At 38.0% G+C, this 13506-nt stretch overlaps 1 protein-coding gene across 4 annotated transcripts in view; it reads left to right on the forward strand.

Moving 5' to 3' along the window:
* LOC128685937 (large proline-rich protein BAG6) overlaps positions 1 to 13506 on the forward strand; it is a 264734-nt gene that overhangs the window by 48886 nt on the left and 202342 nt on the right. For 2 of the 4 annotated variants that reach the window (XM_070083407.1, XM_070083409.1), the window contains exon 4: positions 4761 to 4988. In XM_070083407.1, coding sequence (XP_069939508.1) covers positions 4761 to 4988 — 228 coding nt within the window. The remainder of the gene's footprint in view (positions 1 to 4760; positions 4989 to 13506) is intronic. The other 2 variants (XM_070083410.1, XM_070083411.1) reach the window with 1 other exon arrangement.

Raw genomic sequence — 13506 nt, forward strand, 5'->3', positions numbered from 1 at the left:
GTGTGATTCTTTATCTTTTAACTCCACGCCTCTTGCCAAGACCCTCGCATTTACTTCTCTTACAACCCCATCTATAAATATATTAAACAACCACGGTGACATCACACATCCTTGTCTAAGGCCTACTTTTACTGGGAAAAAAGTGTATTTTTCCAGCCTCTGAGAGCAGGAATTCCGCCGGAACGGATTGTTGGCTTTTCAGTTAATTTAAATGAGAAAAATTGACTGCATACGAACAAATCAGGATACGAACAAGGTCATGGAGCAGATTAAGTTTGTAAGCCGAGGTTCCGCTGTACTTTGATAATTATACTTGTGTACCTGTGCTAAATAAACTTACACACTGTGCTGGCATGCAGGTACACATTAAAATCACTAAGTGTGTCTTATTAGTTTTGAGGATGCCATATTAATAATGATAATAATTCACAATAATAATAACTCTGAGGTGCATTAAATGTCGTATATTACGCTAATATAAACATTTTCATTAATCCATCTATAATATTTTTTCAAAATTATATAAACATGCTACATAACATATAAACATGATAAATACACCCCAAAGTGGAATAAACGTAAATATGAGATGTTAGGTGTAGGTGAATGTGTACCAACCATAACCAGACATGTTCGTCTGTTTGTTTACATCCTCCGCATGTGTGTACTCTCTCATTTACTTGTTTTCTCTCTCGTTTATTTGTTTTACTTCGTTTACTCGCCTCTTACCCTACATTATGACTACAAATTAATGAATGTACAGTGTTACACCAAGTTTCGTACAGCTCCCAACTTGAACAATTATGTAAATGTATTACTGTAAGTGCTTTTGTAAGTGTATTTTTGGGAGTCTGAAAAGGACTAATCTAATTGACATTATTACTTATGGGAACAAATTTGTTCAGTAACGGCACTCGAACAGCCTTCTGGATTGAATTATGGCCGAAACTCAGGGTACCACTGTACTGTATGTGCATTTTATTGGTCTGGGGCACATTAAATGTACTGTAGTATATTACGTGTGGGTGGGGTGGCCTGGCCAGGTTGACTCCCATACTTCCCACACCTGACATCCTACAAATAAATACTACTCGCCTCTCACCTTACATTAAGACTACAAATATTTTAAGGTAATTAATGAATGTACTGTACAGTGGACCCCCCGAGTTTCGTGATTAATCCATTCAAGAGAGTCTGCCGAATGACGAAATTCATGAATGGCGAAACCATTTTCCCCATAAGAAATAATGTAAATCCAATTAATCTGTTTCAGACACCCAAAAGTATTAACAAAAAATAGTTTTTTTTAAAGATTCAATATGGACTTACAGAAAACAATGACAAATAAATATAAAGCACTAATAAAATGGATAAATGAACATATAACATCACACCTTGATTGAAGACTCGTGTTGGTGTATGGAAGACAGGTAGGAGGGGAGTGGGAGGCGAGTTTATTATGCTTCAATGTGACGCTAATATCATCTCTACAGCATATTTATCTATCACAATTCATCTAATATGACATAAACAATATTAATAACATAGAAACATGATATATACTCTAGAATGAATGAAATATGTCATAACGTATGTGAGGAGTAAGTGGTGTTGGTGTTGGGTTTATAAGGGCCACTGAGTGAAGCTGTACACATTAGTGGTAGTGGAAGCGGCAGCAGAAGCTACCACCACTATTCACACAAACAATGTACAGAATTTATAAATAAGAAATATTTACACTTACCTTGGAGAAGATGTTAGTTTAATTAGTTTGATGGAGATGCTGGCAGAGGTTTATGGTGGTGGAAGATAGTAGGGTGGCATATGTTCACTGGCCCTATACTACACCAACAACATTGGAGAGTTACTATTGTGTTGTTTTTCTATCAATTAACTTACTTGCTACACAGTTAATGCTATACTTTATCGCTTGCTTGCGCTATAGCCTTTATTGATACCTGCTGCTTTAGTATTGTACATATCGTAGAATCACTGAATCATTGAAGAAGGCACATTCTCCCCTCTCTTCCTCCTCCACTTTGGTACTTAGCTGCAAGTTTTTCTTGAATTCTATCATGTTTCTTTCCTTCTTTACTAAAGGGCTGGCACTAGAAGCTTTCTTTGGGCCCATGGTGGCTTATTTAGCAGTTGAAAGCACAAAAAACAATTAATTATTATGAAATGTATCGTATGAACCCATGTGGTGATGGTCACATGCCCACAAATCATGCCATAATGACTGAATGTTGTGTGGGAGCCTTTGTGTGTGTGCTGAAGCTGGGATGCCGCTCAGACGTGTACCAGACGGTTGCCGAATCACGAGGCAGATCATGAACCGCGAGGCTATATTTTGACTAAAAAAGTTGCCGAAAGTTGGATTTTTCGAAAGTTGCGGCCCCCTAAACTCGGGGTTCCACTGTATATGCATTTTGTAGCTCTGGCGCTTTAAATGTCATAGTATATTATGTGTGGGTGAAAGAACTTAGATCTAGATGAAATACCAGGGACCTTAAAAGGTGCAGACATAGCTCCTTTGCATATGGGAGGTAGTAGAGCACTAACTAAAAATTACAGACCAGTAGCCCTAACTTCTCGCATCATAAAAATCTTCGAAAGAGCGATGAAACGGCAGATTACAAATTTCGTGGACAAGCACAACCAGCATAACTTGAACCAGCATGGTTTTAGAGCAGGACGATCATGCCTATCACAGCTGCTGAACCATTATGACAGAATTACGGAGGCATTGGAAGAAAACCAAAAGACAGATGTGATTTACACAGATTTTGCAAAGGTGTTTGACAAATGCGATCATGGAGGGATAGTGCACAAAATGAGGGCCATGGACATTATGGGGAAGGTAGGCAGGTGAATTTTTGGGTTCCTAACTCTCAGAACACAACAAGTAGATGTACTAGTAAACAGAGCAAGATCCAGCATCAGCAAGGTCAGAAGCTCAGTGCCCCAAGGAACTGTCATGGCACCTCTGCTGTTTTTCACCCTTATAGCAGACATAGATAAAAACACCCATCACACTTTTGTATCATTTGCAGTTGACACTAAAATAAGCATAAGTCACTATGGCAGAAGACACTGAAAAATTACAGGAAGACATAAGCAGGGTTTTCCAGTGGGCCATGGAGAACAACATGATGTTCAATGGTGATAAGTTCCAGCTACTTGGGTATGGTAAGAATGAAGAACTCAAAAGGAACACTATATGCAAAACTCAAGTGGGTCACCAAATAGAATGAAAAGAACAGGTAAAAGACCTGGGAATAATTATGTAAGCTGATCTTTCTTTTAAGGAACTTAAGACAAAGATCATGACAGCCAGGAAGATGACAGGGTGGGTATTGAGAATTTTTAAAACAAGGGAAATAATGCCAATGGTGACATTCTTCAAATGGCTAGTGCTCCCTCGTTTTGAATATTGCTCAGTGCTGATGGCCCCATTCAAAGCAGGAGAAATATCAGAGCTGGAACAAATACAGAGATTGTTTATGGCTCACATTGAGCCAGTAAAGCACCTACTATTACTCTTGAATATATTCTGATTGGAGCGGAGGAGAAAGAGATACATGATAATATATACTGTATCTGGAAAGTACTCAAGGGCCTGGTCCCAAATCTGCACACTGCCATAACATACTGGAGTGAGAGATTTGGGAGGAATTGTAAAATAAACCCAGTGAGGAGCAGGGGTGCGGTGGGGACAATATCCGGGGTCCCAGACTGTTCAACATCTTGTGCAAGACAGGTATACAATACCGACAGGATGAAAGTTAAGACACTTGTGCAAAATCTGGTTATGTTTCGCCATCCAGTGGCTTTATCAATACAGATTCTTGGACATAATTAGAAAACAGAAGAACTATATACAAAAGATGAGGTAATCAGCCCCTCAGCCTTGGAGGTGCTCTAAACACCACTTCCAAGGCTGAGGGACTGATTACCTCATCTTTTGTATATAGTTCTTCTGTTTTCTAATTGTCCAAGAATCTGTATTGATAAAGCCACTGGATGGCAAAACGTCTACAATAAAGATAACTAGATGTTGCACAAGTATCTTAATATTCAACATCTTACCAGAAGATATCAGAAACACAGCTGGAACAAGTGTAGAAGCCTTCAAGAGGAAACTGGACAAGTATCTTCACCAGGTGCCAGATCAACCAGGCTGTGATGGATATGTGGGGCACTGGGCCTCCAGCGGCAACAGCCTGGTTGATCAGGCAAGCACTGTACGAGCCTGGCCAGGCTCCAAGAGTAGTTGAACTCTCGAAACTCATCAAAGGTATATCAAAGGTAAAGGGTGGAGTGGAGTGGGCTTACCTGGCTGGCTACCATACCTCCCACACCAGACTTCCTACAAATACGACTCGACTCTTATCCTACATTAAAACTACAAATATTTTAAGGTAAGTAATGGGCGTACTGTGTGTGTATTTTACTTTTTATTGTTTAATGCTTAGTTCTATTGTTAATTTGTCTGGCATTTATATGCATTTATTAGTGGAAAAATGGCATTTCACTTTCCGGCAATGTCTGCTTTCCAGCGGTAGCCTGGAACCTAACCTGCCGTATAAGTGGGGCCCTACTGTTTAGTAAATTTTTTTTTACTTGCAGTATTTTGTGTAATATCTTTTACACTTTTGTATCTAGTTTGTCATGTTGGATTTTTAATTTAACATATTTACAGTTAGAGAATGTTTTGCAACTGTTGTTGAACCCATTGTATAAATGTGAAATTCTTTCAGATGTACATGAAAAGGTAGTGCATCTGGTGATGCGGGCCCCTCCTCAGGCAAACAGTCGAAGTGGCAACGGAGGCGCGAGTTCTTCTGGCACTGGATCCCCTAATGGTCACCATCACCACCACCATCACCATCATCACCACCATCACCATCACCGACGTCAACAGCCTCCAGAGGGTGCTCAAGTCCTCCTTGGATCATTTGTTGTTCCAGAAGATAATGAACCATTGGGTTTGTGTGTTATGGCATTAAAATTAATGGGGAAAATTAAATTTAATTCACAAGGAAGCTTTTGCAGCTTAATATGCTTCATTTGAAGTTAAAATAATTAAAAAAATCTTAATTTCTTTTATGACTTGTTTCCTTTAAAGAATTTATTGGAGATTGCAAAACTGATGGTTACATGAATTATGCAAGTGTTTCACATTTGCATGATATATTTCTTTGACACACTTGCATTAAAAATGCAGTGATTAGATTTAAGCATTATATGTAGATATGGAAGCCAAAGCTTTTTGGCTGATAAAAATATAAATTAGAAATTTTTCGAAGTACCCCTGTAATTTGTGCTCGTAGGCCTATGAATCTGAGTTACTATTTGGTGTTATAGTGGACTCCTTGCTTAATGACCTAGATAGGGAATGGAGACAAGGTTTACTAAGCAAAAAATTAAAGTAAATAGCATTATTTTATAGAAGCTCACATTATAACTTGGGATGATATTCATTATCTAATTCCAATTGTTTTTATTGTTGAAAGTTGAGAGATTTACTTGCCAGAGGTGGGTCCATTTTATTTTTGTAGAAGCTTAGAAATGTTATATTCTGTTTTATGAATGCATAACACAAAAAATATGAAAAAATGATCTTTTTCAATCTAATCAGACTTGGTGCTTGATGCTTCGATCAAAAACAAAGTATAGGACATGTCCAAAATAAGATTATTGGATTTCACCTACCCAGTTCTGTTTTCTGTCTTATGGCTGTCACTATGAACCACTTTAGTGATATTTAACCCTTTGAGGGTCCAAGCCGTAGATCTATGTCTTGTCCACAGGGTCCAATCTGTAGTTCTGTGCCGTGAGCTCAGCTCACTCAGATAAGCTGTGAGCAGTAAATTTGGGCCTGGATATGAGAGAATGGATCTGTGGTGAGAGTGCACCATATAAAACAAATCCTGCAGTATGTAGTGCGTAATGAAAAAAAAAACAACTGATTGTGTGTTTGGATTAAAACACTGACTTTGTGGTGTATTTTCATATGGGTTTTTAGTCGTATTTGCTGTTTTTTGGTCTCGTTTGATAGAATGGAAGATATATTACAGAAATAGAGATGATTTTGATTGGTTTTAGTACTGAAAATAGCTTGAAATTGAGCTAAAATTAGCAGAAATGTTCGACTTTGTCAATCTTCAGGAGTAAACAAAAGACGTCGTGTATCCAATACATGTCAACTGGTGGGTATAATATATGTTCACAAATGTGCTGATATTATTTATACAATTATTACAATATTGCATTACAGTAAATCTTCTATTTTATGGTGTGAATAAAAATTCTTTATGTAAATCAAAAATCAAAATTTAATTCATCTGTAAAGCCTGGAAACATAACCAATAAACAGAGGAAATGTTACTTTAGTGCCAGGAATGCCTTCATTGTTTTTTCTGGACCCTGTTTTGAAATTGGAGCATTTTTAACTTTGTGTGAAATTGACCAAATTACCAATTTCTGATCACTTTATTGGGCAGTTGAAATAGCTGATTGGGCAGTTTCTTGTGCTCACTTGATAATATAGAAGTAATACTAGTAAAATAGCTAAGAATTTGGTCAGCTGGAATAATGTAATTGACCTAATAAAGGAGTCAAAGTGGCCAAAATCACTGATGCGTAGATATTGCTGCCGCAGTAAAATTCAAGATAGTGTAATTTCATCAGTTTTCCATCAAATTTTGTACTTTTTGTTTTATTACCTTCAGAAAAACATTCTCTGCCATTTCATAAGAAAAAAAAAATATTTGTTTTTAAATTCTTGAACCCTGTGGACAAGGCATAGATCTACGGCTTGGACCGTCAAAGTTAAGGAGAGTTAAAGAAATCAAGTGAGCCTGTAATATCTTCCTACAACTTCGCTGATTGCAAATTTCGCAACTAATGTTTATTAAGAAAATGAGCTTAATACACACATACCATGTGATTATAAAAAAAAAAAATGAATTTGGTCTGAAAAATAACAAAAATCAGTCCTGTTTTGTCTGGCCAGGTGTCTATTTTGTTTTTTCTTAATTATTAAGACACTCAAATTGAAAACCAATTAGATTTCATTCAGAATATGCCTATTAGATTTTCCATGCTGAAATCTATTTTCTTCAGATCAAGCTGCTATGAATATCATTTTACACCAGTTTAGAGCATTATTTAAAGAGATTGTTACAAAAACTGTGAATGTCACCTTGGTATTTGATTGTTGCACAAGTCAGATATCATTAATTGATGGGAATGGGTTCGAGGATCTGCTTCCAGGAATTTGGTTGTATGAACAGGTGGTGGTTGTTAAGCAGAGGAATGGTCATAGCTTTTCAGTCATTTATCAAAATTATATTGAACAAATATTCATTAAGCAGGGGTCTACTGTATTTGATCAGACTTCAGCAGCAAAACTTTTTTTTATTTATTGAAACTTGTTTACTATCTTTTTGGCTTTAGTGTCAGTGATAATTTGTTACTTTTTAATAGCTTTTTGGTAATAACCACCTATTGGTGACAGTAGAAATTTTCAAAGTTTTGATAAAGGGTTAGATTCACAAATAAATACATTGAAGATGACATTAGACAGTGTTTTGGTTCATTCTGGATTGTTCTCACCACAGCATTGTCCATTGCATATATTAAATATTATTTGCTTTCACTAAGAACAAGACTTTAATTACTATTTGAGTTCATAGGAGAAGAGCCTAGCACTAGCTCTTGGTCTTGCCTCTTAACTTGTAACAGACTGGTGTGAAAAGCTATCATGTCTTCATTTGAATCTGTCAGTGATTCCACTGTCATCTACATTATTCTATTTTTAACCATTCGTATGTTGAAGTATTTAAGAATTTCTGCTTGGCTCATTTGGATACATAAATTTCAACCTTACTTCACTCTGGAATATTGCATGTTATCATATCACCTCCTGTTCTTCATTCTTTCAGAGACAGAAGACCTATGTTTTTGAATTTTCTTCATAATTAGTTACTCTTTATCTTTGCACCAGTTTGGATACACTCCTTTGGACTTTCGAGTTTCACTGTAAACAGGTGAGGGTTTCACACCTTTGCTACATACTCAAGAATGGGTTGTAATTATGAAATAGACACAGCATTTGCAGTGTCTTTGAATTGGTTTCTTAACACTACTGTTGTCTTCAGTGTTCTTTTCTCATCTCGAAGCTTCATAATTCTGTTTTTATTTGGGTTAAACTATAATACCTATTTGTTTGATATTTTCAGTTTTTGTGAGACCACCTTATATCCCCTTCAGTTTGTTTTTTGCGTTATTTTGGCATCATCATCAAACGAGGGATTGGAGGAGTTTTATACTGTTAGGTCATTAATATACTTAAGGATCAAAGTATAGAGACTATGCTAATTAGACTCTTGTATTATTTATTACTTTATTCATGGTAAATGTTTTTTTTATAATGTGCTGTTGGAGTGTGAACAAAGTAACGTTTATGAAGGGATTCAGTTAGGGTGTGGTTGGTAAGTTTGGGGGGGGGGCCTAGTGTAAATGATAATGGGGGGGGCCTTTGAACTTAGTATAGAAAGGGGTTTAGTTATAATATTTTAAGAAAAAATGGATAAATACGTATTGAAGAAATGATATAGGGCATAATGGCAGTAGTTTGTTGGACTATGTATTGGTAGACGAGACTGATGGGTAAACTTCAGGATGTGCGTGATTATAGAGAGGCCACAGATATATCAGATCACTATTTAGTTGTAGCTACAATGAGAGTAAAAGGTAGATGGGATGCAAGGAGAATAGAATCAGCAAGTAAGAGAGAAGTGAAGGTTTATAAACTAAAGGAGGAGGCAGTTAGGGTAAGATATAAACAACGATTGGAAGGAAGATGGGCTAGTGGGAGAATAGGCAATGAGGTTGAAGAGGTATGGGGTAGATTTAAGAATGTAGTGTTAGTGTTCAACAGGGGTTTGTGGTTACAGGAAAGGGGGTGTGGGAGGGAAGAAGAATGATTGGTGGAAATGATGAAGTAAAGAGTAGCAAGAGAGAAAAAGTTAGCATATGACAGGTTTTTCCAAAGTAGAAGTGATACAAGGAGGGAGGAGTATATGGAGAGAAAAAGAGAGGTTAAGAGAGTGGTGAAGCAGTGTAAAAAGAGAGCAAATGAGAGTGGGTGAGATGCTATCAACAAATTTTATTTAGAATAAGGAAAAGTTTTGGAGTGAGATTAGTAAGTTGAGAAAGCCTAAGGAATATATGGATTTGACAATTAAAAATAGGAGAGGAGAGTTATTAGATGGAGAGTTAGAGGTATTGGGAAGATGGAGGGAATATTTTGAGGAACTGTTAAATGTTGAAGATTGGGAAGTTATGATTTTGTGTATTGGGTAGGGAGGTATAGCATCTTGGGGTGAAGAAGAGCCAGTTGTGAGTGGGGGATGAAGTGCATGAGGCAGTGAATAGAATGAAAGTGGGTAAAGCAGGGTAAAGAGGGTAAGGTACCTAGGGATTGACAGAGAATGTATAGTTCCTTTGTATAAAGGCGAAGGAGACAAAAGAGAGTGTAAGAATTATAGGGGAAGAAGCCTGTTGAGTATACCTGGTAAAGTTATTATTGAAAGAATTAAGAGTAAGACAGAGAGCAGTAGGTGAACAATATTTAGATAAAGATGAAGTGATTTTTGTGGCATTTATGGATTTGGAAAAAGGCATGTGAAGGGGTGGATAGGGGGGGCAATGTGGCAGATGTTGCAAATGTATGGAATAAGAGGTAGATTAGGATATTTATTGCATTGTTTTCCTCTGTGGAGCTTCTGTCAGCTTAATACATGGGGAAGTGGAAAAGAATCTTTCCTCCGTAAGCCATGCGTGTCGTATGAGGCGACTAAAATGCCGGGAGCAATGGGCTAGTAACCCCTTCTCCTGTAGACATTTACTAAAAAAGAGAAGAAGAAAAACTTTGTAAAACTGGGATGCTTGAATGTGCGTGGGTGTAGTGCGGATGACAAGAAACAGATGATTGCTGATGTTATGAATGAAAAGAAGTTGGATGTCCTGGCCCTAAGCAAAAAAAAGCTGAAGGGAATAGGGGAGTTTCGATGGGTAGAAATAAATGGGATTAAATCTGGAGTATCTGAGAGAGTTAGAGCAAAGGAAGGGGTAGCAGTAATGATGAAGGATCAGTTATGGAAGGAGAAAAGAGAATATGAATGTGTAAATTCAAGAATTATGTGGATTAAAGTAAAGGTTGGATGTGAAAAGTGGGTCATAATAAGCGTGTATGCACCTGGAGAAGAGAGGAATGTAGAAGGGAGAGAGAGATTTTGGGAGATGTTAAGTGAATGTATAAGAGCCTTTGAACCAAGTGAGAGAGTAATTGTGGTAGGGGATCTGAATGCTAAAGTAGGAGAAACTTTTAGAGAGGGTGTGGTAGGTAAGTTTGGGGTGCCAGGTGTAAATGATAATGAGAGCCCTTTGATTGAACTTTGTATAGAAAGGAGTTTAGTTATAGGTAATACATATTTTAAGAAAAAGAGGATAAATAAGTATACAAGATTTGATGTAGGGCAAAATGACAGTAGTTTGTTGGATTATGTATTGGTAGATAAAAGACTGTTAAGTAGACTTCAGGATGTACATGTTTATAGAGGGGCCACAGATATATCAGATCACTTTCTAGTTGTAGCTACACTGAGAGTAAAAGGTAGATGGGGTACAAGGAGAACAGAAGCATCAGGGATGAGAGAGGTGAAGGTTTATAAACTAAAAGAAGAGGCAGTTAGGGTAAGATATAAACAGCTATTGGAGGATAGATGGGCTATTGAGAGCATAGGCAATGGGGTCGAAGAGGTATGGAGTAGATTTAAAAATGTAGTGTTAGGGTGTTCAGCAGAAGTTTGTGGTTACAGGAAAGTGGGTGCGGGAGGGAAGAGGAGCGATTGGTGGAATGATGATGTAAAGAGAGCAGTAAGGGAGAAAAAGTTAGCATATGAGAAGTTTTTACAAAGTAGAAGTGATGCAAGGAGGGAAGATAATATGGAGAAAAAGAGAGAGGTTAAGAGAGTGGTGAAGCAATGTAAAAAGAGAGCAAATGAGAGAGTGGGTGAGCTGTTATCAACAAATTTTGTTGAAAATAAGAAAAAGTTTTGGAGTGAGATTAACAAGTTAAGGAAGCCTAGAGAACAAATGGATTTGTCAGTTAAAAATAGAAGAGGAGAGTTATTAAATGGAGAGTTAGAGGTATTGGGAAGATGGAGGGAATATTTTGAGGAATTGTTAAATGTTGATGAAGATAGGGAAGCTGTGATTTCGTGTATAAGGCAAGGAAGGAAGAATAACATCTTGTAGGAGTGAGGAAGAGCCAGTTGTGAGTGTGGGGGAAGTTCGTGAGGCAGTAGGTAAAATGAAAGGGGGTAAGGCAGCTGGGATTCATGGGATAAAGATAGAAATGTTAAAAGCAGGTGGGGATATAGTTTTGGAGTGGTTGGTGCAATTATTTAATAAATGTATGGAAGAGGGTAAGGTACCTAGGGATTGGCAGAGAGCATGCATAGTTCCGTTGTATAAAGGCAAAGGGGACAAAAGAGAGTGCAAAAATCATTGGGGGATAAGTCTGTTGAGTATACCTGGTAACGTGTATGGTAGAGTTATTATTGAGAGAATTAAGAGTAAGACAGAGAATAGGATAGCAGATGAGCAAGGAGGCTTTAGGAAAGGTAGGGGGTGTGTGGACCAGGTGTTTACAGTGAAACATATAAGTGAAAAGTATTTAGATAAGGCTAAAGAGGTCTTTGTGGCATTTATGGATTTGGAAAAGGCGTATGACAGGGTGGATAGGGGGGCAATGTGGCAGATGTTGCAGGTGTATGGTGTAGGAGGTAGGTTACTGAAAGCAGTGAAGAGTTTTTACGAGGATAGTGAGTACAAGTTAGAGTACATAGGAAAGAGGGAAATTATTTCCCAGTAAAAGTAGGCCTTAGACAAGGATGTGTGATGTCACCATGGTTGTTTAATATATTTATAGATGGGGTTGTAAGAGAAGTAAATGCGAGGGTCTTGGCAAAAGGCGTGGAGTTAAAAGATAAAGAATCACACATAAAGTGGGAGTTGTCACAGTTGCTCTTTGCTGATGACACTGTGCTCTTGGGAGATTCTGAAGAGAAGTTGCAAAGATTGGTGGATGAATTTGGTAGGGTGTGCAAAAGAAGAAAATTAAAAGTGAATACAGGAAAGAGTAAGGTTATGAGGGTAACAAAAAGATTAGGTGATGAAAGATTGGATATCAGATTGGAGGGAGAGAGTATGGAGGAGGTGAATGTATTCAGATATTTGGGAGTGGACGTGTCAGCAGATGGGTCTATGAAAGATGAGGTGAATCATAGAATTGATGAGGGGAAAAGGGTGAGTGGTGCACTTAGGAGTCTGTGGAGACAAAGAACTGTGTCCTTGGAGGCAAAGAGGGGAATGTATGAGAGTATAGTTTTACCAACGCTCTTATATGGGTGTGAAGCATGGGTGATGAATGTTGCAGCGAGGAGAAGGCTGGAGGCAGTGGAGATGTCATGTCTGAGGGCAATGTGTGGTGTGAATATAATGCAGAGAATTCGTAGTTTGGAAGTTAGGAGGAGGTGCGAGATATTCAAAACTGTTGTCCAGAGGGCTGAGGAAGGGTTGTTGAGATGGTTCGGATATGTAGAGAGAATGGAGCGAAACAGAGTGACTTCAAGAGTGTATCAGTCTGTAGTGGAAGGAAGGCAGGGTAGGGGTCGGCCTAGGAAAGGTTGGAGGGAGGGGGTAAAGGAGGTTTTATGTGCGAGGGGCTTGGACTTCCAGCAGGCATGCGTGAGCGTGTTTGATAGGAGTGAATGGAGACAAATGGTTTTTAATACTTGACGTGCTGTTGGAGTGTGAGCAAAGTAACATTTATGAAGGGGTTCAGGGAAACCGGCAGGCCGGACTTGAGTCCTGGAGATGGGAAGTACAGTGCCTGCACTCTGAAGGAGGGGGTGTTAATGTTGCAGTTTAGAAACTGTAGTGTAAAGCACCCTTCTGGCAAGACAGTGATGGAGTGAATGATGGTGAAAGTTTTTCTTTTTCGGGCCACCCTGTCTTGGTGGGAATCGGCCAGTGTGATAATAAATAATAAATAAAATAAATAAATAGGTAAAACATGCATAATGGTTAAGGGGGGCGAAGTTGAGTGTAGCAGGGGAAGGTGTCCTATTTTGGTTGCAATGTCTTGGACAAGTAGAACCAATATAGTTAAAACCAATATAGTTAAAAGTATTGGTGTGTTTTGGGCAATAATGTTGGTGGTAGTAATAGTTGCATATTATAAACAGTGACATTTGTGTAGGTTTTCTTCACTGACAAGTTGAGTATCACCCTTCATTAGGTAAATTTGGGAATTGCCTAGTACTGCATGTGTCTTAGCTGCATATTTGTCAGTATTTGATGTAATTTTTTTTATCCAGGCTGAACATATTGTTACGGAATCCATGCTGGTGGTATATGAGGAATCTATGG

This window comes from Cherax quadricarinatus, chromosome 9 (assembly GCF_038502225.1).
Source record: "Cherax quadricarinatus isolate ZL_2023a chromosome 9, ASM3850222v1, whole genome shotgun sequence".
In the NCBI taxonomy this organism is placed as follows: Eukaryota; Metazoa; Arthropoda; class Malacostraca; order Decapoda; family Parastacidae; genus Cherax; species Cherax quadricarinatus.